General features: G+C 46.7%; 2 protein-coding genes across 2 annotated transcripts; one reads left to right on the top strand and one right to left on the bottom strand.

Moving 5' to 3' along the window:
- Window positions 1–251: 251 nt before the first annotated feature.
- On the top strand, window positions 252–1,490 carry LOC133896416 (zinc finger protein CO3-like). The gene has a single exon (XM_062337017.1). It carries the CDS (start codon window positions 354–356, stop codon window positions 1,191–1,193), a length of 840 nt encoding a protein of 279 aa, XP_062193001.1. The 5' UTR covers window positions 252–353; the 3' UTR covers window positions 1,194–1,490.
- Window positions 1,491–4,701: 3,211 nt separating this feature from the next.
- Window positions 4,702–8,378, bottom strand: LOC133894817 (probable receptor-like serine/threonine-protein kinase At5g57670). Its single transcript, XM_062334987.1, has 11 exons — window positions 8,025–8,378; window positions 7,846–7,937; window positions 7,228–7,346; window positions 6,904–7,025; window positions 6,423–6,821; window positions 6,046–6,300; window positions 5,802–5,959; window positions 5,545–5,624; window positions 5,327–5,462; window positions 5,083–5,232; window positions 4,702–4,998 (listed from the first exon to the last, which is right to left on the bottom strand). The coding sequence occupies exons 1-11, from the start codon at window positions 8,188–8,190 to the stop codon at window positions 4,879–4,881; spliced, it is 1,797 nt and encodes a 598-aa protein (XP_062190971.1). The 5' UTR covers window positions 8,191–8,378; the 3' UTR covers window positions 4,702–4,878.
- Window positions 8,379–23,246: the final 14,868 nt, after the last annotated feature.

Raw genomic sequence — 23,246 nt, 5'->3', positions numbered from 1 at the left:
CACTGAAGTTACAAATCTAAGTTTGGATGGTACATTCTCGAAAAGGTTTGAATGGTTTGGCAAGGGAACAAGGATGCCTACCATAGTACACCTACCAATTCCCTCTAAATTACACCCTCTTCTCCCTAGGCACAAAGTTCTCTTGGTCATTTAGAGCTCCACGTGTCCTCTGAGGCGCTTCACCAACTCCACCTTCCCTAGGCTCCCGCCTCCTCCTTCGGGCCTTCATCTCCCTCCCTATTTATGCAGCTCAGCAGCTCACTTCCATTTCCCACTACTCCCACACACAAGCACAGCTCAGAGAAGCAAGAAGAGAAATCCCAACAGGCCAACAGCCTAGGCAGTGCAAGGAGATGGGTGGCGAAGGCAGCACGAGCCCCGATGCGGGTGGAGCCTGCGCGGTCTGCGGCGGCGCGGCGGTGGTGTACTGCCCGGCGGACGCGGCAGCGCTCTGCGGCCCCTGCGACGCCGCCGTGCACGCAGCCAACCCGCTGGCTTCACGCCATGAGCGCGTCCCGATGGCCGCGGCCGCGGCCACCGTGGCGGCGGCATTCGGCGTGTACCACGACCTCTTCGAGGCCGACGACGTCGACGCGGCGGCGTCGTGGCCGGTGGCGTCGGCGCAGGTGCAGGGCAGCCCCCACAACGGAAGCTCGTCGGCCAGCTTCACCACCAGCGACAGCGGAGCTGATGTCAGGAGCCTGTTCCTCGACCTGCAGACGGCCTGCGTCACGGGCGGCGCCGGCCACCTGCCGGACAGCGTGGCGCCCGTGTATCACGGCGCTGCGCCGTTGTGGGCGCAGCCCGACCTGGCCGCATGGACGAAAACGTGGTTGCCAGCGGATGCCGCCGCCGTCGTTGTCCCGGCCACCGCCGCCTTGTTCGCCCAGGCGGCGGAGAGGGAGGCGAGGGTGCGGAGGTACCGCGAGAAGCGCAAGAACCGCAAGTTCCAGAAGACCATCCGCTACGCGTCCCGCAAGGCCTACGCCGAGGCTCGGCCGAGGATCAAGGGCCGCTTCGTCAAGCGCCCCGCGGGCGCTGGATCGGACGACGACGCCAAGGCCGCCGCGACCGGGGCCACGGACGCCGGCGAGGCGGCCAAGTTCTGGCTCTCCTTCTCCGACGACGCCCGTGACAACGGCGTTGGGTTTTACGTGGACGCCGCGGCCTACGGACTCGTGCCAAGCCTCTAGAAAGTTCTAGACACGTGAAGAAATCCTTGGAGAATCTGGTGGCTGCGGCGTTCGTCCACCTTAAAACAATTTAAGAAAAGGGCGTGCGCCATATCGCCATTGTTCTAGCTTGTTCGTGTCATGTCATCGTTGTGGTCAAAATTCGTGCTGAAATTCCGCCATCGCTATTTTTAAATGATGGTGTCGAATTTCGAAATGGGTCGATCGGAAATAATGTGTTGTAAGATACCTTATGTAGTTGTTCAGTTGTAGTTTTTGCAGTGAAAATTCCGTGTTTAATTTTCTATTCTAAGACAATTAATTCCGTGTGATTTATTTCTTATGTCTTTACCGCGGCCAACAATTGTGGTGAAAATCTGCTGTCGATACAGATGATCATGCCAATTTTCGATGCATCAATTAGTGACGTAGGAGGTTAATCTATTATAAAATGGATTATATATATATATTTTTTGGGAAAGTGGATTATATAGTTGTCATCTGTTATCTTGTGTCTTGATTATATGCTAAGATCATAGGTTCCATGGTGATTAATTCTTATGTTATCGTTACAGCGGCCAACAATTATATGCTAAGAGAAGTGTTGTGGTGTTCCCAAAAACTCATTTCTAATGTGTTGGATCGGTCGACGGCGGTGTCTTTGCATTGTACTCTCTTTGGAGGTGTCGACTTGGAGAGATGCTCCCAACAGGTTCAGCTATCTTATATTTCGGAGCATTGTCGATATCTTATGTCTAGTCTAGTCAGGTAGATAGTCAAGAGCCGGAGTCGTTTCTAGTTCTCTACGGTACTTTAGGTCTAGTTTGGTTAGGTAATATGTTCCCCGTGTCTCGTGATTTTTGCTTAGTTTTCTCTCAATTAACCGAGCATTTATGTCCATCAGATTTTTCTTCTTAATTAATACAATAAATAACTCTCCTGTTGGTTCGTTTCAAAAATTATGAAATTCCGCATCACTGTTTTCTAATGATGATGCTGATTTTCGATGGGTCAATCAGCGAACTAGGCACCAATGTATTGTAAAGTAGCTCGTGTAGTTTGTTCACCGGTAGTTTTTCGTGGATTGGTTTTCAATATAATTAGTTCTGTGGTGATTTCTTTCTTATGTCATTATTGCAACCAACTATTGTGTTATGAAGGTCCTCCATCACTATTTTTTAAGTCATGATACAGAAGGGGTGAATCTAGAAAATTAAAATCGTTGGGGTCACTCTTCTAAACATAACGGTGTCAATGGGTATTAGAAGGGATATTTGTTATTTTCAAAGAAATTTGTAGTGCACTTAGCAAGAAATCATTGGGGTCACTTGCCGCAATGCTTGCGTGGCTGGATTTTCGATGGGTTGATTAGTGAATTAATGGGTTAATGATTTCTAAGATAGTTTGTGTAGTTGTTCATCGGTAGTTTTGTGGTTTGATCTTCTATTCTACGATAGTTAGTTCTATGTGGCATTTAAGTCACTGTTGCAGTTGTTACTTACGGTGAAAATCTGTCATTGCTATTTAATGAAAACTTTCCTTTTAATTAGTGGATTAGGTGATTAATGTATTTTAAAGATAGCTCATGGAGCTGTCCGAATAAGCTTATGTAGTTGTTCAAACGTAGTTTTCGCTGTTCTGTCTACCGTGCTAAGATAATAAATCATATGTGATTTCTTACGACTAGTAGCTTGCATGATTCATGGCTCCAATTTTTCTATGAGTTTTGGAGTGACATGATCATTGGTACTTTGTTTAGTTGTTTAGGTAATGATGCGAATCAGGGTAAGAGTGTGTCCGTTTTGGGTTTGTGGGATGTTTTCCATATGAGGAATTACTCATGGGAATATTCTCCATCTGTTTTTTTTTAAATGAAGTGAGCACTGATAAGTTTTTTTTTTTGGAACGGAAAACATGGAGGGAAGCCCCCACTATGAATGATTTTATTAAAAATAAAGGAGAATCCCTAAAGCAAAATAAAATACACCGGGATGATAAGGAAGAGAAAGAAAAAGAGGGAGAAGAAAAGAAAAAACTCTACACAGAGCTATGAAGCCAAGCTATGAACAACGAGCTAAACAAAGAGTTCATGCTGTGGGTTTGGACAAGAGCTGTCTCACGGAAATATTCCTTCCATCTATTGAAATTTGCATTCGATCTCTCAAAGATCTTAGCATTTCGTTGCTTCTAGATTTCCCAAGCTGCAATACATGAAAAATTGATGTTGAAAACCAATTCTGGCTTCCAGCAGCATCTCAAAGAAGCCAAGTTCATAGTTCCAGTTGAGGCCAATGGCTGCCCAACATCTAACACTGAAGCTTCAATCAAAGAACATGTGATATGTAGTTTCCTCTATGTTCTGATTGTAAAGTACACAGTTGTAATTGTTTCCTTAATTGCCAATTTTTTCCTTCTTAACAGATTTCTGGAGTTTAGACTGTCCTTGAAAAGCAGCCAGATGAAGACATTGATTTTTGCGGAGCATTTCGATTTCCAGATCAAAAGAAAATGAGCCGGAAGGGGCAAGCTCTTGAAAGGAAGAGCAGTAGACTCAAACATCATTGCCATTGCTACTACTCTGAATTGTATTAAGAGCCGCTTGTAACACTTAATTCCTTGTATGCTTGTGCGTAAGAGGGGTATGAAAATGTCTGGCAGGGTCTCTATCATCTAAAAACTATGCAATGGATAGAACTGTACAATAAGTTCTTTTATTGTTGTGGTGATGTTTGGATGGAGATGCCTTCTTTATATTTACTATGTCCTAGGTCCACCTGTCAGTGACTGTTCATATGCGCAAACATGAGCGTTCACCGTACCTGATTTCACCAGATTGCAAAATGTGTTACATCTTTTCAAGGTTGACTTGGGCACTGAACAGACTTAGGCCCAATGATCCAGACTCCCGAGGATAAAAAGTAAGATTGGGCATTGGACTCCATGAAGCTAAATCCTCCTACTGCTGTGTGTTTTCTTCTCAACCTCGAACCTTCTCTTAACAGTTTTGCAGTAATGGAAGTGCAAGGATACTATTCTGCTGCTTTTCAACAGGTATTGTCCTGTATCGTCCAGGCACTATTTCAGAAGTTTACTATCGGCTTACGTTAAAAAATCGATGCCATCTAATGTTGGATACATAGAATTCTTAGTTTGTTAATGGTAACTCTACCAAAATAAGTTTGTTAATAATCATAAACTTTGCTTAGTTTGGTAGTGGCTTCAGTTACATATTTCAGTGTCATACTCCCTCCAGTCGCAAAAGAGTTTTATTTTAAATATTGATATGGTCACTCGTACACTACTTTAACCACTAATTACTAGTATAAAATATATACAAAGTATAGCAAAGTTGTAATATTTTGAAACTAGTTTCAAGTCGAATCTAGCTATACCATTTCCAAAATTTCAATTGAAATATTAAAAAATATTAATAATCAAAGTTTAAACTTGTTGATTGCAGCAATTCAAAACTACACTGAGGGAACATATATCAGGAAAACACAATCTCTTATGCTCATCGTACTCTTACTTCAACCGATAAAGCTGAACCAGCCCGTGATACATCCCAAAATCTCCTTCGTAAATTACATGATTAAATACCAAGCATCTAAGATTCAAAAACCCATAAAGAGTCATAAAAGATAGCATGGACACCATGAGAAGAAAGGCATGCCAATAGCAAATAAAAAAGAAATAAGGTTATTAATTATGGAGAACAAGATTCAGAAAACAATGTGCAATCATCCATGTCGTCGAGCTCGTCCTCCGGAATGTTCCATTTCTCGGGTTCCTTCAGACAATCATCAGTAGACAGGAAATGCAGAACCTGAAAGTTGACATGTCGAGTAAGTGACATTTGGTGATCAATGAACATCTCACAGTATACCAATCAGATCAGCTCAGGTAGTACCTCGGCCATTGAGGGCCGCCACATTGCCGGTCTCATAATACAGCGGGATGCGACAGCAACCATCCTCTTCAGTTGATCCTTGTCGTAGTCGTCGCCGAGGTTCGGGTCGGCAAGTTCAGACACTTGTCCAGCGTCCAGGAGTGGCTTTGCCTGGACAGCAAGTAAGAAGTCATATATGTGAATTTGTTTGGTAACTATACTCCCTGTTTTTCTCATTTCTTTCGTTCTTTTCTCCAGTGCTCACCCACTGTAGAAGGCTCAGCTTGGAGCAGTCAATAGGCCTCCTTCCAGTGACAATCTCCAGCAGCAGAACACCAAAAGCGAATATGTCGGTCTTCTCATCGACGATGCCGTGCATGAAGTATTCGGGTGCCAAGTACCTGCTCAAAGTGATTTTGGAGCATTTAAGTCGAGATGCAGATGTCTGCATTATTACTTCGGATATGGGCATACTGTTCTTACCCAAATGTGCCTTCAATTGGTATGACAGAGTGATGAGTCCACTGCTTGGGGAGCCACTTTGCCAGTCCAAAGTCTGAAATCTGTTGCAGAGACAACATTCATCTTGATTAGTTCGTATTACCTTGATTTAATTTAATTCAATTATTTTTACAGTTCAACATATTTTATGCATTCTTGCCAGGACCCGAGTAATATCCTTGCTTTGCTCTTAGAGCATGCAAGGAGAATAATTGTTCAGTCAGAAAAAATGGGTTTACCTGTGGTTCAAAGTCATCACCGAGAAGTACATTGGAGGCCTTGATGTCACGATGGATGACCCGATGCCTGCAGAACATATGCAGATACTGCAAGCCCCTCGCAACACCTACCGCAATCTTGTACCTCAAAGGCCATTCAAGGATTTTCCCACTCTTCCCTGCAAAATTTGATCTCTGCTGTCACATGGTTACCGATAAAATTTCACCTCAGCTCTGAACAACACTACTGACTGAAATTCAGTACCGTGCAGAGCCGATGCTAGAGTTCCGTTTGTGCAGAATTCAAATATCAGGTACAACCCATTCTCAACGCAGCATCCAAGAAGATAGGATGTGTTTGGGTGGCATACATGACCCTGGATTCCTAATTCTGCAAGAAACTCTTTTTCCTTCTGCTCACTGGGCTTGCCTTTTGCCAGCCTCTTAACAGCTATACATTGGCCATCAGATAGGATGCCCTTGTATACTTCTGCATAGCCTCCTCTTCCTGCCATGTTATCTACAGGAGACCATAAAAAAAAGATTACAACTTCAAATTATAGCAAATTCAGTTAGTTCTTTTTACACATTATGCAGCACATAAACTCTGAAAACTTATTGAAGTACTATGAAGAGAGTTACCTGGATGGAAGTCATTGGTAGCCACTGAAATCTCCTGAAAGCTGAAACACCTAAAGGCAGGTTTTTTATCTTCAGGATACGTTGAACAAACGTCGCTGCTTCTTGCACTATCATCACCGATCGCCCTTAGGAACGGAAGCCAGAGCTTCATGTCCGACAACCGCCTCCATATGCCGTTGTGGCCACGCCGGCTCACCTCATTGCTAGACGTGCTGTAGCATTCTTCAGTGACATGGTGCCCCCCTTCGTCTGGCCCATCGATAACTGATCTAGGTGAGCTCTTGTCCTCGATACCTTCGTTCGTAGATTGAGTCAACTTTCGCGTCGAGTTTGATCTAAGTAGCTTCTGAAGTGGTGGGAATCTTCTGCTCCATGTTGAACTTGAAGAGATATTGCTGTCTGGTACTTTCAGTTTCAGAATTAGTAGACCAACAAGCATGTTGTCGTGCAGCTGAAAAAAAAAATAAACAACTGATCTTACCGTCGAATGACCGAGGTTTCAACCGAGTACTTCTTTGCGATAGGCCTTCCCTTCCAACAGCTATCACTGAGCAGTTTTTTGGAGCATGCATGAAGCAGTAGTTTGCCGTCTCAAAATGAATCCTGTTGTGGTTATAATTGTAACATTCAGTCTTCTAGACTCATAAAAAGCACTAGCACTTAGAATAAAGCAGAGTTAGAATCACTTTGCAATACATATTGACTTCATGTTAGAAAACAACAATCTTTGTCTAATGTTGCGAATTTCAGGAAAATTTCAGTTCAGTATTTGAACATGAGAATTGAAGCAGCCTGCTGAGATCACCTATGGTATGCGTTTCTTGATCTCCCAACAATAAGGAGGTTTGCGTCAGTCAGTGCAGCTGCCTGGGTCAGTGCTCTCCCAACATTTGAGCTGCAAATCACCTTAGCCTCCAAATTGACCTAAAAGGTAAAAAAAAATAAAGAGGTTACAGATTTGCACGATAATGCAACATGATTCTCGCACTTTATGACGGTACATTAGCGCAAAATTACTACCAATACTGAAAACAAGTACAAGAAGGAACATGGAAGAGAAAAAGAGTCAATCTCAGAGCATGGCACTAATCATGACTGCGTTGCCCAACTTCACCTAACAGCTGAAAAGATACATGACAAACCTGACAGAAAGGAACAACAAACTAACAATAATAAGCAGAAACTTCGCTTCCAAGTTCCCACTGCACTGTGTCCACAGAAGGAAAGAAAAAACAATCCCACCCAAAATCAACAGAAAATGTGCAAGAAGAAGACAAGCAAGGAAATGGAGAACTAAGCGGATACTGCATTTCAAAAAATCACCCAAATTTGTTCGAACATAACAACTAACAAATCACCAGAGTTTAAACAGAACACGAAACAAGATTGCATAGGCAGTTTTTTTTTTCAAATACAATTTCACCTGTTTTGCCTCACACGCCTCCACAAACTCCCCGAGCATGTAGATGACGAACGCGTTGGCCTTCTGCAGCCTCTTCTTCCTCCCCCTCCCTCCTGCAAGACGCAGAGACCACAGCCATGAACACCTGACACAAGAAGAACATCAGCAACGCCATCACACACACACACTGACACAGTTACCGAGGACGTGCACGGCGACAACGGAGTCGTTGGCTTTCGCGACGGCGCCGATCGCCCACGACAGCAGCTCCGAGCACCCGCGGGAGTTGTCCGGCACGCCGACGAGTATCCTGGATCCAAGGCCCAGGTGTCGGCCTCCATCGCCGCACTCCTCGATGGTGTCCATGTTCTAAACACCGTCCTCCCTCACTCGCTTAGCTCTAGCTGACCGACGGCGCCTAGTGGCAACGTTTGCTGCGTCGACGACGGCGACAGACACGACAGCGACGGGGCTTTGTAGGTGATGCCTTGATGGACGGGTGCTTTCCATGCATGGCGATAGGTACGGGAGTGGAGTGCAGTGAAAAGGTGGTTAGTTAGTTGGAAGCAGTGATGGCCATTCCATTAGGTACCTGACTGACTGGCCTGTGGGCGACCACCATGGGAGTGAGGGAGATGCCATGGCAGTATGCATTACAAAAATGGGGTTGCTTAGAACTGAAGATGCGTGCAGGTGCAAAGATGGGTAGAGGCCGGGATCGGACCAGCAGTGTGCGCCAACTGCCAACCTAGGACATGACTGGTGCCTGATTCTGATTGGATGATCTTGCAGTATTTACTTGAGATGTAATTGAAGCTGGTACCCGATTTGATTTTACAGAATTTGAGTTGGTATGAATTATTTATATATTTATATATGTTAATCTGGCAGTTAAGGATGAACCTGTCCATTGAGGGCAGTCTTTCACCGTTTCTAGGATATAATTTGAGATATTTTCCTGTGTTCTCCGGAATGTTAATGAAATTCTCGATTTGTCACTAAAAAATCATGATCCCTTTCATACCATCAATTTATTTTTCTCATTCGTTGAGTGTCATCACTGTCAAAACGGAGGTGACGGCAGTGACACATAAGCAAAGGAAAAAAATTAAATGATGGAATGAAAGGGGCTGTGATTCAGTAGCAAATTGAGAATTTCGTTACTATTAAGTAACACACAGGGAATTATCTCTATAGTATTCTACCTGAACTTGTTTAAACATATACTAGATGTAGATGTTTCGAAGGTTACATCAACAACTTCTGATATATAATTGAGCATTCAATTTGTGCATTATCTTGCACCTATCGGCCGCTAGTCTAAGAAATGTGACACTTGGTATATGGCACTCCAAATAGCTACACATTTGGGGTGTGTATTATTACACTCCCCATCTGTCAATCTGAAAACATCAAAATGAATATCCTATGAGATCTAGGATGTATCAAGAAAACGATGAATAGTTCAGTGTTACTTTGAAGCGTTTTGAAATTCAATATCGAGGTACTAAGTAGAAATCACATAGTACAAAATCTAGAATTCTCATGCTTTGCGACCAAAATTTCAGACTCATTCAAGATGATAAAAATTATATTCCAACATTTTATAATTATAGATCTGAATTTTCAATGAAAATGCTAAAGTTAAAATTTCAATTTAAATGTATATAATCCATCATTAAAATTTAGAATTTCCTAAATCTAGTACGGAGTTTTATTCACAAAATACAAAAAAATAGAAATTTATTTTCAAATCCATTCATCCAAAAGTTTCAAAAATCTAAATTTCAATTTCAATTTCAATTTTTCTATTTAATTGTGTTCAATATTTCAAGATATCAGATCAAAGTAGGACTTTCAAGAAGTAAAGTTGTAGAGTATTTGGAATTTATTATCTGACAACTTAATTTTAATTCCAGATTTATAAAATTACACCTCCATAATCAACATGGAGTTGTACATAAATGTTTTAAAGGAAAAAACAAAAGGCGTGATCATGTATGCCATGAGCCAGTAATCCAAGATAGCTACATACCTACGTATCACAATGGTAATACCTATTGCACAAGCTACCGAAATTTAATCATATCTGTGATAATATATTCCTATCTTTTGTGTTGAAAAAAAATCCTGTCGTTGTGCCAAACAGGGGAATGGAGCCAGACTACCCCAAGATCACTGAAACATACTTTTGCCCTTAGGTTGTTTGAGGGTAGAGATACATATCACTTTGTCAGTTGGAATAGTGCAAGTGGAAAAAAAGAACTATGAATGTCTGATTCGTTACTTTGTCAAACAGAGCAAGAGCTCTATATGCAAGTAAAACTTCCATAGAACTGATGTTGCACAATTCATAGTTTTAGGAATCAACTTGCACATAAAACTATTCTGAGCTCAACATCCAAGTGCTATATATCTACTATAAGATCAGGCCATAAAAGACGTTGAACCTTGGAGGCAGCGGCAGAGCATAGAGGAGGAACAAAGCATGGAGAAGGGAGAGAGCAAGGGGAAGAAAACACCAATCCATGCAGTATAGTAGTATTTTAGCGGACAGGCGTGTTCTAGTGAATGACCACAGATTTGTGGTGTCCATCAGCCAATTCAGAATTACACTGTGTTTGGGTAAATGCCAACCAAATGTAATGTCCATTAGCCTACGACTAAAAGATCAGAACCTTCTTGCTCAAGTAAACACATGATATCAGAATTACTGTCATATTTTACCATTTATCGTTAAACCCGAATCCTGCCATTTTTCAGGAATCATACACATAAGTGAACCTCAGAATTTATGCATTTGCAGGAAGATAAACAGTGAGCTGCCATTTGGGCGATGCAGTAGAATTGCTGGTTGGTACAGGGAATGAGGCTTGTTTAGGGTGGAAGCCAAGGCTCACTGGCATCCTCAGTGGAGTTCTGCTCTCTCTTGGCAGTGAAGCCAGAGGAACCATGAGTGTGATGATCATGGCCAGGATCCGCACACACATGCATATGCATGCTCGGTGTGGGGCCTGTCAGTCTGTCACAACTCTCTTGTGGCTCCCAAAGGGAGTTGCGCCAAATCTTCCCACTAATTCCTTGGAGGTAATCATGGGTAGCGATCACTAGAGGTTTCTTGGCTTCTCTCTCACTTGCGAGGAGTTGGATCGTCATTGCATAACGATGTGGTGGGGGCGTTGCGCATGTGAATTAGGACTAATGGCATTGTGGCTAAGCGGAGTCGACAAGTCCCCATTCACTTATTGCCGTATTTTGGGCCTTTTATTGCGCAAACACGCGCTCCCCTGCTTCTCTATCGAGCGGTCATCCTCCGTCAGCCCTCCCTCGGCTTTCAACTCAACAACTTCCAAGTTGATGATTCCAAAAAATCGTTCAACTAATTCGGAAAACCTTCGATTCCAAAAGTTTCAAATTGATTTGAACAATTGAATTTGAGGAAAATAAATTGTTTCAGAACAATTTCAATTCAAAACTGCCACACGGATTCGAAAGAAACTTTTAGTCTGTTCGGAAAACTTTTAAACCGAGCTATCCAAGTCTACCGGGTGGTGGTGTCGCGGCCTGAGCTCGCGGGGCACTTGAAGATGACTCGGCGCTTCCAGAGGCTGAGCCGCGCGACGACAATCATGGCGCCTCGCCGACACTTGGAGCGGCGTGGTGGCGCATGGGCTCCCTTTCGCTAGAAGAGAATAATAGAGAACTAACTAAATTAATTAAATCAAGCTCAGGAATAAAGTTTGGAGAAATTACCTTAGGATAAAAATAATTTCATTAGGTTCCCTATGCTCTTAGTGTTGTTCTTTTGTTTTTGGAGTTCTCAGATTAATTAAATAACAGAAACAACAAATTGAAAATAATAAACAGAAAATAAAAAAAGATAAAATCAAAAGAAGTAAATAGAAAGTCTCTTCGGGATGAAATCTCCTTCCTTTTACTCGGGCCACCATCTCCCTTTCTACCTTGGGCCAAAGCCAACCGCCGAGCCCGTTTTTCCTCTGGCGGCCGAGCCGCGCTATTCTCCTTCAGGCCGAAGCCTAGCTCCTGCGCGCTGCCTTCCCGAGTTTTTTTTATTTTTATATTTTTTCGAGTTTAAATTTAAATAAATAGATTTCCGGCGAAAAGATTTACAAAAGTAGGCGCCCACCGCCCTCTCAGAGGGCTGCAGCCCTCTCAGAGGGCGGGTACGGGTGCTAACCGCCCCCTGAGAGGGCGGTAGGCCTAACCGCCCCCTCAAAGGGCGGCAAGAGGGGCTAACCGCCTTCTCAGGGGGCGGTTAGTCCCTGGGGGGGCGGTTACCCCCTAGCCGCCCTCTGAGAGGGCGGTTAGGGGATTTTTTCATGTAAAATTAATTTTTTTCTATTTTTTCCTATAAAAATATATTATTTTTTAATTGAAGGAAAAAAAAGAAGGGTGTAAGGAAATTAAGAAATTAAATTTGGAGTAGGTTATGTAATAACGGGAGAAAAAAATCAGTAATTAGTAGTTGCAGCATTTTACGTGGGTATGTGGTGCGAACGAGGACAAACATAGTATTGAACACATGGTGAAAATATTACAATACACTGTAACTGCGACGACACGATGAGGAAACAAAGGTGGCATGTACGGTTCGCACTAAGACCTTATTAGTGCGCCGATCCTAATCATAACATGCCTTAGGGAAGGAAAGTATGTCGGGTTACATTAGGTACTCTCTACTGCGTGCATCTAGGATACTTTCCCTTTCGGAGGGCATCGGGACCTGCCGTCTTAGCACGGTGGGCTCTCTCCCGCTTCCTTTCCCTCTCAGCCTCTCGAGCCTGAGCCACGGTACGGTCGTGCGCCGCCTTCCTCATGCGCTCTTCTTCCTCCCGCTTGAGACGAAGTTCCTCTTGCTGTTGCTCGTACTCCCGACGTGCGTACGCTTCCCTTCTCCACCTCATGTTCATGTCGACCCACAGCTTCTGTGAGTCATTTTGCTCATTGTCGAGCCACTGAATAAAATCACAGAGCGGTGGAGGGGACTGAACAAATGGAACAAGATGAGCGGTTAGTAAAAGAGGGTGCGTAATCGGAAGAGATGAGGCGGACATCTGTTACCGTACCGGTCGATAACCAGTTGTTGCATTGCGAGGCTTGTCATACTCTTAGTTGGCACACATGAAGAAGCATAGTACATAGGTGTATGAGATGTCCTGCGACTCGCGGAGCTTACAAAGGTCACCACAGAAGCACATTGGTGGTTCGAGACCTTCAGGTACGGTAGTCCCCCAATGTTTCTTTGGTGGGCTCGATGGAGCTGAGGAAGACATTGCACTTGAGAGATATGAGAAATGAGCGATGCTTCTCCGTAAGGAGGTTTGGCTACTTATAGTTGGGGGAGGCAGGAGCATTGGATTCGCTCTTAAAGAAAGGAATTAGGGCATGGGCATAGCTGGCGGGAGGAGCATCGGATTCCATCTTGAAGAATAGGACAGTTTTGTCGTTGCCCATGGTCAAAGATTCCACGTTTATTGGTACCCGTGTTGTCATTTACTGATTTAAAAAAGCTGGGTAGTGTTGTCACATTGTGTTGTCAAGTCATGGTTAAAGTTTAGTGGTGTGGTCACTTGTTCATTGAACATGTCTGAATATGAAATGCATTTACGAAATGCTAAGTCGACCATACAAAGTGAACGTGTCTTAATACATATGAGCACATCACGAAGCGAATATGCATATGTTAGTTACAAAAAATGTAAAATGCTACTCATGCCTCCCTCGTTGCCGTCGTCCGTGCGCCCCATCGTGGTCCCGATGCCGCTGGTTAACCCTCACGTGACCCCTGGACTAGGTGAGGGGGTCAGGTGGGCCGACGTGTCTGCTAGGCCTAATAGGGACCACCGGTGTCGAGGGCTCGTCATGCGTGGGCTGGGTCCGAAGCGGTGCACTGGAAACCTGGGACCGCTGAAGGACGTCGTAGTCAGGTGTGCCCCCGAAGAAGTCACGGACGATGTCGTATGCGGTGTCGGGGCCAGCCTCATCCTCCTGACTAGGGTAGGAGGACTGTGAAGGCTCGGCAGGCGTCCATGTGTACTGGCTAGAGGGGCCTGTGAACAAATAATCACGTTAGATACGAACAATATGGTATTGAAAGTAGTAGTAAAAAATGTATAATTGTACCTGCGTGGTACGACGGTGCAGCAGAAGAAGGCCACGCTAACGTGCCGTAGTATGTTGCGGGGGGGGGGGGGGTAGGGTGTGGGGGTATGCGTTGGCTTGTGGGTGGATGTACGTCGGCTGCATATATGACTGGTGTCAGAAATAATCATTACGACATAATTTGTTAGGAATCGATAGGTTGCATGTTACCATACCTGGAACTGTAGGATCCACTTCTTCGTTGGCCCTCGTGCATCGGCTAAGAACTCAGGCATGTACGGGGGTGCATCCTCCTTTCGCTCCACCGGCCCAAATCGCTGATGCATGTCGTTCATCCAGTCAGCCTGCATATCGATCACCCCAACCGCAGCTCCCGCGCAAGGAAGGCCTAAGAGGTAGGAGACGTCCTGCAGGGTCGGGGTCATCTCTCCGCACGGTAGGTGGAACGTATGTGTCTCCGGCCTCCAACGGTCGACCAGTGCTGTTATCAGCTACCGATCGAAGTAGAAACGACGGGCCGCAACCTCGGGGTCCTCCGTCGTTCGGGCCTCGACCAACCAGCAAAGCGGTAGGAGTCCGGCGCTCGTCTACCGTCAGCAGCTCTCCAGGGCCTCGTGGGCGAAACACTCCTAGGTCCGTCTGGTGCTCGGCGGATAAGAAGCTGCGATGCTTCTTGTCCACGGCAGGGTCCAAAAGCTCTGGGGTCGAAGGCTGAGCCATCTCTGCATTTGAAAGACATGTACATTAGTACATTGAGAAATAAATACAAGAACAACAAACTTCGAATGCAAATTAACCGTACGCAAAATTAACACATATTAATACAAAGTACAAAACTAGCTGACCTACACAACAGGTGCATCACCGCCTGCACTTTTGGGACAATATTTGTAAGTGTGACCTACTTCATTGCACTGACTGCATCGCTGCATCCTAGGGCCAGCCTCGGATTCATCCATATCGTTACGAATCCGCCGAAATTATCTTCGGCCCGGTGCGTTCTTCATCTTTCCCAAATCAGGCACATATATTCTTGAAGGCCCTGGGTTACTTGTAAAAGTGTCAACAATGCCGTAACCATATAGCTCCTGGTTCCAGGTGTTCAGTACTTGATCTTTCATGAAATATTGTGACACATATTGCCTTGGAAGCATATGGTGCTCCGCGCACGCAACTATGACATGTGTACAAGGTTTGTGGAGTAATTGTGGCTTTTGACAACTACATATGCATGTCCCACTCCTTAGCACACACTCTTGAACATGCCGCTCACATCTACCCCCTCTCCGACCCTTATCCCGACACAGGACACTGAACCTGTGCTCTGCTGTGCCCTCTTGATTTGCGCGATGCATGTGGGCCTTCCTATTTGCCTTCTCCATGTACTCACATAGCATCCGGCCATAAAGCATACGATTGTAGAGGGGTAATGCTTGATATCATAGTAGCTGCCTGGATTTCTTGCACAAATTGTGGCTAATTGACGAGGTAGATTGTGATACGAATCTTCATATGTACCGAACCTAATCTCAATAGCCTTTTGTTTCGCCCTCCATGCCTTCGCATAATTTATTGTGTACTGGAACCTTTGCTCAATAGCACGGATTATTGATCGTGGCTCATACCTTAGGTTATCCATAATCTCTCCGTACATAACATTTGCAATGAAAGTAGAAGACAGGTTCCGATGGGCGAACTCTATTTCCTCAATATGACAATTATGTTCCTTAACTATTGAGCATTGCCAGTAGTCTGCCCATTTCCCTCTAAATGCGTGCACCCGCCAAGGGCACTCAGGAACCAAGCACTTCACATCGTACTCTCTTTTACTTGATTTAACAACCTTGAATTGCCTACGAAGAGACAACGACCAGAATTTCACAGCATCAATAACTGCCTCTTTTGTAGGGTACATAGCACCCTGTGACACCTCATTCTCATGGTATGGACACGGTGTCTGGTCAGCCTCGCTAACCACCAACTTCAAAAATTCTTGATCCCGCCACTCCGCAAGAACTGCAGCATTACCCTCCTCATCAGAAGAATCCCCATCGGCAAGGCCTTCCTCCAACTCTTCATCCTCCAAATCCATATCTTCAATGATGCTAGGGATGTGCTCCCCTTCATCAGCTACACCCATCGGCTCCAGGTCTGGAACATCACCAACCTCCTCTCTGGACCCTACATTAGCCGCCTCTGACTCATCTTCCACTGCCTCACTTGGTCCTGCTACTGCTTCTTCAGAGTTCACCTCATTTTGATCTTTCAGGTACGCCGCAGCTAATAAAACAAGCGGCATGCCACGTTCACAGCATATATCTACATACTGCCTCCAAGTTGATGTGGCTTCGATGAGAACAAGCTCACCAAAGTATCCATGACTAGCACGGCTCAGAACACCTTTCAACTTCAGCTCATATTGCTGCGGATCCAATTGGAAAAACCGCATGAGCTATTTGCACACCCCCCACAATAGTCCTCTCATTAGCCTTACTAAGCCCCTTCATAACATGGCGAAATCCAGAGAGATCTACACCGTTGGGACCGTACATAATTTCACCCTCACCATAATATATCTGAAAAATTAATTTATCTCCCATTCCTGGAAACACCCGCAAACATAACACATGTTAAGACAACAAACTATATTTCTGATTATCGGATAAAATAATTTTTAAATGCTACCCTAGGTTCGCAAATTATCATCTACTGTTGACTCATACGTCTGCATGTACAAGTAATATACTATAAACTATATACTACAAACAACATACTGAAAATAATATACTACAAATAATATACTACAGGTAACAAATTGAAAATAATGTACTAATTTTCTAACTAAATTTTACAATTTTCTAAACCCTAGATCTAACTATCTAAAATCTATGTCATATACTACTACTGCACTAATTAACAACAATAAAAAGGATAAAAAGATTGACTCGAAATTTTTTTCCAAATCCGCAGCCCAAATGCAGCAGGGCTTCGCCGATCTCTCTTCCTCCCCTCTCCTCTCCTCTCTTCTCCTCTCTCTTCTCAATTTTTCTTTTTTTTTTTCCGAATTTTCTGGTTCTTTCTCCAATTTTCGGGGTTTATATAGACTCAGCGCGCAGGGGGCCGGCGCGGGGCGGTGGGCGGGAGGCGCCCTTACCGCCCTCTCAGGGGGCGGTAAGGACCTCTACCCACCCCCTGAGGGGGCGGTTAGCTGTGGGGCCCGGGCGGCAAGGCCTACCGTCCTCTCAAGGGGCGGTTAGCACCCGTACCCGCCCTCTGAGAGGGCGGTGGACGCCTACTTTTACAAATCTTTTCGCCGGGAATCTATTTATTTAAATTTAAACTCGAAAAAAATATAAAAATAAAAAAAACTCTGCCTTCCCTAGGCTGCAGCCCAACTCCACCGTGCACCCACCGCTCTCTCCTCCCTCCTCTCATGTCTCTGCGCATGGGCCCTAACCGTCAGAAGCTTCTCCCTCTCAACAGACCGAGCCGGCAAAGAAATTCCTTGCATCGAATCTGTTACGATCACAAAGGAAAAGCCTCTAGACGCCATCAACGAGTTGGTTATCCCCTCCGAAGCCGGTTTGACCTCTTATCCCCAGAGTTCCACGCGATTTAAACGTGCATCCCATGCCGGATAAGCTTGACACTGCTGCTAACCTTAATCGACTCGGCCGCGATCCCCCTCTCACCCTCGGCTATAAATAGTCCCCCAAAGCCTCTCCCCAGAGCACACCACCCACTCCCCGAACCTTTGCGCCAAGAGCAGCCATTAGAGAGCCCTACGCCAATCTCCGATCAACACCAAAGCTCTGCTCCGATGTACGTTGTTGCCCGCGCTTTGCAGAAGCTCTCGACGTCCAACTCTTCATCAACGAACTCGTAGTCGTCCTGCGATCGTGTTCCGCCGCTCGCCGGAGTTCCCGTCCACGGCAGAGGACTTTTTGGTCATCTTCGGTTGAGCACTGTCGTGGGAGAGGTCGTCGTCGATGTCCTGCGGGCGGAGTGCAGCCAGGTAACCAATGGACCGTCCGATTTAGTACCTACGGCATTGATTAGAATAACTCGTACGACTTCGGTTCATTAAATCATGGCCGTCCGATTAGAAGTCCACGACCGCGATTAGATAACTCATACCGTTTCAGTTAGTTTAACCTCAGCCGTCCATGCTTAGATCAGCCACCTAGATTTAAATAAACATAGATCTAGTCAGCATCCACATCAGCTGACACATCAGCATCCTTGCCTACGTGGCAGCTTATTCAACATGCCTAGTCAGCTTAGCCTTTAATTGTTTTATTTAAATAATCTCTCTACTGACATCAGCATGATGTCATGCCAACGCAATAAAATTTGTTGAAAATATCTCCCGTAAATATAAAATTTGTTAAATAATTTACTGGCATCATAAATTAAGTTTTCTTTAGGAAAGTAATTCAAAAATAATCCAAGATAATTCTAAATAATTTCAAATAATTTAATAAAAAACTTAGAAAGTTCTAGAAAATTTGAGAAAATTAATATTCATTTAGAATATTCTGTCCTTTTCCCTGGGAGCCCGTTCTCATCCATTTTAACTCCAATTTAATCGATTATTTCACTAATATTCATCTTTGGTTCCTATTTGGCTTTTTGTGTTTGTTCGCCTTTTCTTATTCGCTTGTTTTCGTGAGTAGACGTCGACGTCTCAGAGTACATGTGGGAAACCGTCTAGACAATATTCTAATTAATTATTAAATCGAATATTTGTGTAATCACGACTATAATGATTAACTAGAATATCACCTCGATAGTTTAGGCATGTGTTTTGTGCTTAAGAACGAAATACATATATTTACAAAAAGCACATCATCACAAGATATAATAAAGAGTGGGTAATTAAATTAAATTATAAGTCATTAAATAGATTAACTTTACCACAAAAGCATAAATCGAACATTATTAGAGTAACTACGCAGTGGAAAGAGTTACATAACGATAAAAGATGGATAGCGCCATTGCCCTAAGATACAAACAAAACACATGAGTACGAAGGTACTAGCAAAACGTAATCTATAATTGGCACTTATAAATGGCCCGACTCTAAGGAGAATGCAATTTGGATAATTAGTAAAGACTTGGCCACAAGGTTAAGTGAATTTCATATGCAAGAGCAATTTTGACTCAAGTGTAAGCATCTACACCTAATCATAAACAACTTTCTATCCTGAGATCATTACCATATCATAATTATAACTTGAACCGTATCAAAATTTTAACAACATCACTATACATTTCCCAATATACCATCACGACCACAACTGGAGCTCTACGATTGATGCAAATGGACAGAAGCATACTTATAACCGAGAGCATGATAATTTGAATTTTTTTACACCCTGTAGGGGGTACTTTATTACATACACGACTTAAGGACCATACAGTTTGCGTGACCATACAGGTCCACACAAGGGGTACTCATGTCAACCTTTCCCAATTAAGCCCCAACTATTTGAACATGCGTCTCGGCATGTGGGGGTCATATAGAACTACTCTCAAAGCAATCTAGATACCCCTTCCAAGCATATTATGCCGACAACACCCAAGACTAGGACGCTTAAATATCATAGCTACATAAGGTATTCGGCATCCGTCCCATATACGGATATATGGTAAGTACGAATAAGAGCTAAAGCCAACTACAACAATGACGATAGTTAATCGATTCAAGCGGGCCTATAGCATCCGAGGCTCCCTTATGGAGTCATCCCTATTGTCCACCGAATCTCAACTCATCCTCACTAGCTTACACCATCCTCCATCATCATTATCTTTGTGATATAAGGTAAGCCCTAAGCTAATGAACGATGATCGAACCATCACTCGACTTCTACCGTGGACCTTAGCCATGCTAAGCAAAACATATTCTTTTTAAGTTAGACCATTATGTGACATGAACAACCCAGGTTACAAAGGATCAAGCGATAAACAATGTCAATAAAGGATAATGCAACAAATATGATTTAACCCAAAACCCGATATAAGACTCATTGACATTCAAACATACATAAAGTATAACTTATCAATTGACACAATATATGATCCAAAGTAATGGGATAAAAATACTTAGATGCTTGCCTTGTTGATCAGCTTCACAAGCAAGGGAAATAACTTTCAGATCACCCTCGATCACGCCCACGTCACCCTGTGGTCCTTCGTTCACTAACGAAGATCACATGCAATGATGAGAATGAAAGAGATGTAATTAAAATGCTACAAAATTTTAATAGCGTGTGTGTCGGAGGGTTAACTCCTGTCGCAGGGATCCTGGGGGACCCCTTTTTAGAGATTCGGCCGGGGGGATGATTCTGAATATGTTTGCTGGAGAAATAAATGGATGTAAATACGATGGCAGACGGAACACCTCGGGCCTCGCGATTCTATCCCGAGGCGCACCGGATGGCGCGGGATGGGACCTGCGCATTAAATGTCCCCACGCCCTTCTGCCAGGATATGGCAGGGACTGACACCGAGCGTGGTGGGAGCATTTGGAGGTGACAGGCCACGCGCACCCTTAAATGTGGCATCGAGCCTTTCACTGGCTGACACCTCATCGCTGGACCCCTGTGGGGGCCACTGACGGATGTCTTTTTGGGCCGTCAGGGAACCGAGTGCTCGGGGGTCACTATTCACCTCCCCGGGCATTCTCTCCCGGAAATGCCCTCTTTTTGTACTCGGGGAACCGAGTGCTCGGGGATCACTGTTCACTACCCCGAGCACTCTCTCCCGGACTTGACTGTACGGGTCCTTCGGGAACCGAGTGCTCGGGGGCCGCTGCTCGCAGCCCTGAGCACTCTCTCCCGGAACTACCTTCCTTGGGTCCTCGGGGTACTCGGGTGCTTGGGGGCCACTGTTTACCTCCCCGAGCACTCTCTTCCCGGTCACTTGGTCTTCGCGGATCATCGGGGAACCCGGGTACTCGGGGACCACTGATCGTGGCCTCGAGCGCCCTCTCCTGGGACTTAGTCTTTTCGTACTTCGCGGAGCTGAACCCGGCGGGAAGGTGCCACGTGGCGGATTGCTGGACTAGCCTCGGGATTCAGGGACCCCTGGTTCCGGATTCACCGACAGCAGCCCCCGGGCCCATTGGCAGGCGACGTTTGAATTTCCTGAGGTATAAAAGGGGGAGGGGAGCGAACTGCCCCCCTCTTTACGTCGTCCTTGCGATCAAGTCTTCTCCTTCTTCTTCTTCCTTGCGCTCCTGAGCTCTCGCCCTTCCTTAGGCGATCAGCACACCTTTCTCCCGCCGTCGTTCCAACTCATCCCCCACCCTGACAAAATGCCGAGAGCGGGAGGTAGCCGCCACGACAAGACACCCGACAGCGTGCTGCCGGAGTCCCGGTTCGTCAATGAGGAGGCGGCGGAAAAAGTGCGGAAGATGATGGTGCCCGAAGGCCAGCGGGAGGCTTCGGTGGTGAGGCCGGCGAGCTTCTCGACTTTCTTCCTCCAGATCCTCGACACGTTCGGGATCCAACTGGTGCACCTCAACCCGAACTCGGTCGTCGCCTTGGCGATCTTCGCCCATTTCTGGGAGATGTTCGTCGAGGTGCCGCCGTCGGTGTCGCTCTTCCGACGCTTCTTCGTGCTGCAGCCGGCCGGGAAGAAGAGGGGCTTCTCCACCGCTGATGTCGCCAGCTGTTGCAACTTCCGGCTGCGGGACAGCCTGGTGGAGCAGTACATTCCCCAGGTGCTGCGCAGCAAATGGGATGACTGGCGGCGCGACTGGTTCTATGTAGACGTCAGTCCCCACGACCGCCTCACGTTGCCGGAGATGGCGGCGGAGCCCCAGAGTTCAATCTGGGAGGCGCCACCACCGACGGACAAGCAGATGCAGCTGGTCCTGGACCGCATCGACTATCTGCGCCAGGCTGGCCTTACGTCGGTGATGGTGGTGGCGGACTACCTGCGCCGCCGCCTGTCACAGCTGCGGGAGCGGGTCCGCCCCTGCTGGATGTACATGGGCTCCCAGGACATCACCAGGACCCAGATTGGCGCGGAATGGACCTGGACGATGCGGCGCTGGCGGGCCTGCTCCGGGTGGTGACCGGCGTGGAGGACTTGGCCCGGGCGGTGCTTCCCCGGGAGCAGCTGGCGCTCTGCGCTGACCCGAACCGGGTGGCGCTACAAGCGACGCTGCCCGAGTTCGACGCCCAGGCGCTATTCGATCGGCCAGGGCGCCGGAACCACAGGACTATCCAGATTCCTGGGGTGGACGAGGCGACCGGCCGCGCTCCGAGGGCCTCCACGGGCGGCCCGGCGCAGACCGGCGGCGCGAGCGCCACGGGTGCCAGGCCCCAGGCCAGCGGCGCGGGGGCCGCGGGCGGCAGGCCGCAGGCCAGTCGTGGGGCTGCCGCAGGCAGCAGCCATCAGGCCGACGAAGCCGCCGGCAGTTGGGCAGCGGTAGCACCGGGGGACAAAGGAAAGAGCTCCCAGACGTTTGTGCCTACGCCGACGTCCTCGTCGTCGCCATCGCCTCCACGGCAGCGGCCGCTGGCGGGCGGCGCGAAGGAGGGAGGTCGAGGCGGCCAATCGTCCGGCGCGGGGTTCGCGATGGAGGCGGCATTTGCGGTTCTGGAACCCGGAGACCAAGGCCGGCACTCGAGCGGGTCTACAGCGAGTGCCCAATCCGGTCCGCCGCCGGTGACGGGCACTTCGGCGGAGGCGAGGCCACGGGTGCCGGAGCCCAGAGACCAAGGCCGTCATGGGAGCGCGTCTACAACGAGTGCCCAAGCCGGCCCACCGCCAGAGATGGACTCCGCGGTGGCCCCGCAGAGCCCCCCACCGAAGAGGAGGAGGGAAGATTCCGGGCCGAAGCCGTCGGGCCCGGAATACAAGATCCCGGAATCGCGATGGCAATACCGAAGATCGAAGACTGCGTAACTTCCTTCTTTTCCCTGAGCATACTTCGCCAGGAGTGAGATTAGGGGACTAACCTTCGTTCGCTTTCAGGCCGCCTAAGGACGCTGCCGGAGACCAGGGATGACCGGAGGCGCCGAGACCGGCTCTAGCCCCCGAGCCGAGAGCGCCTGAGCCGAGCGCGCTGGTCGAGCCGCAACCGTAGAGCGCGCCGGCCGAACCAAAGCCGCAGGCGCCACCCTGCCCTGAGCCGAGGGCAGAGGCCGCGCCCGAGCAGCCGGCGCCGGCCGAGCCTGCCCCGAGCCCTTCGAGTGCGGGGCGGATGGCCCCGGCGAGGGCGGTGCCCACGTGGCAGTATTCGGGGACCTGGAGCACCTCGACAGAGAGGGCTTGCAGGGGACCCA

This window comes from Phragmites australis, chromosome 16 (assembly GCF_958298935.1).
Source record: "Phragmites australis chromosome 16, lpPhrAust1.1, whole genome shotgun sequence".
Lineage (NCBI taxonomy): Eukaryota > Viridiplantae > Streptophyta > Magnoliopsida > Poales > Poaceae > Phragmites > Phragmites australis.
Note: the sequence above shows the minus strand (reverse complement) of the source record. Positions and strands in the feature narration are given on the sequence as shown.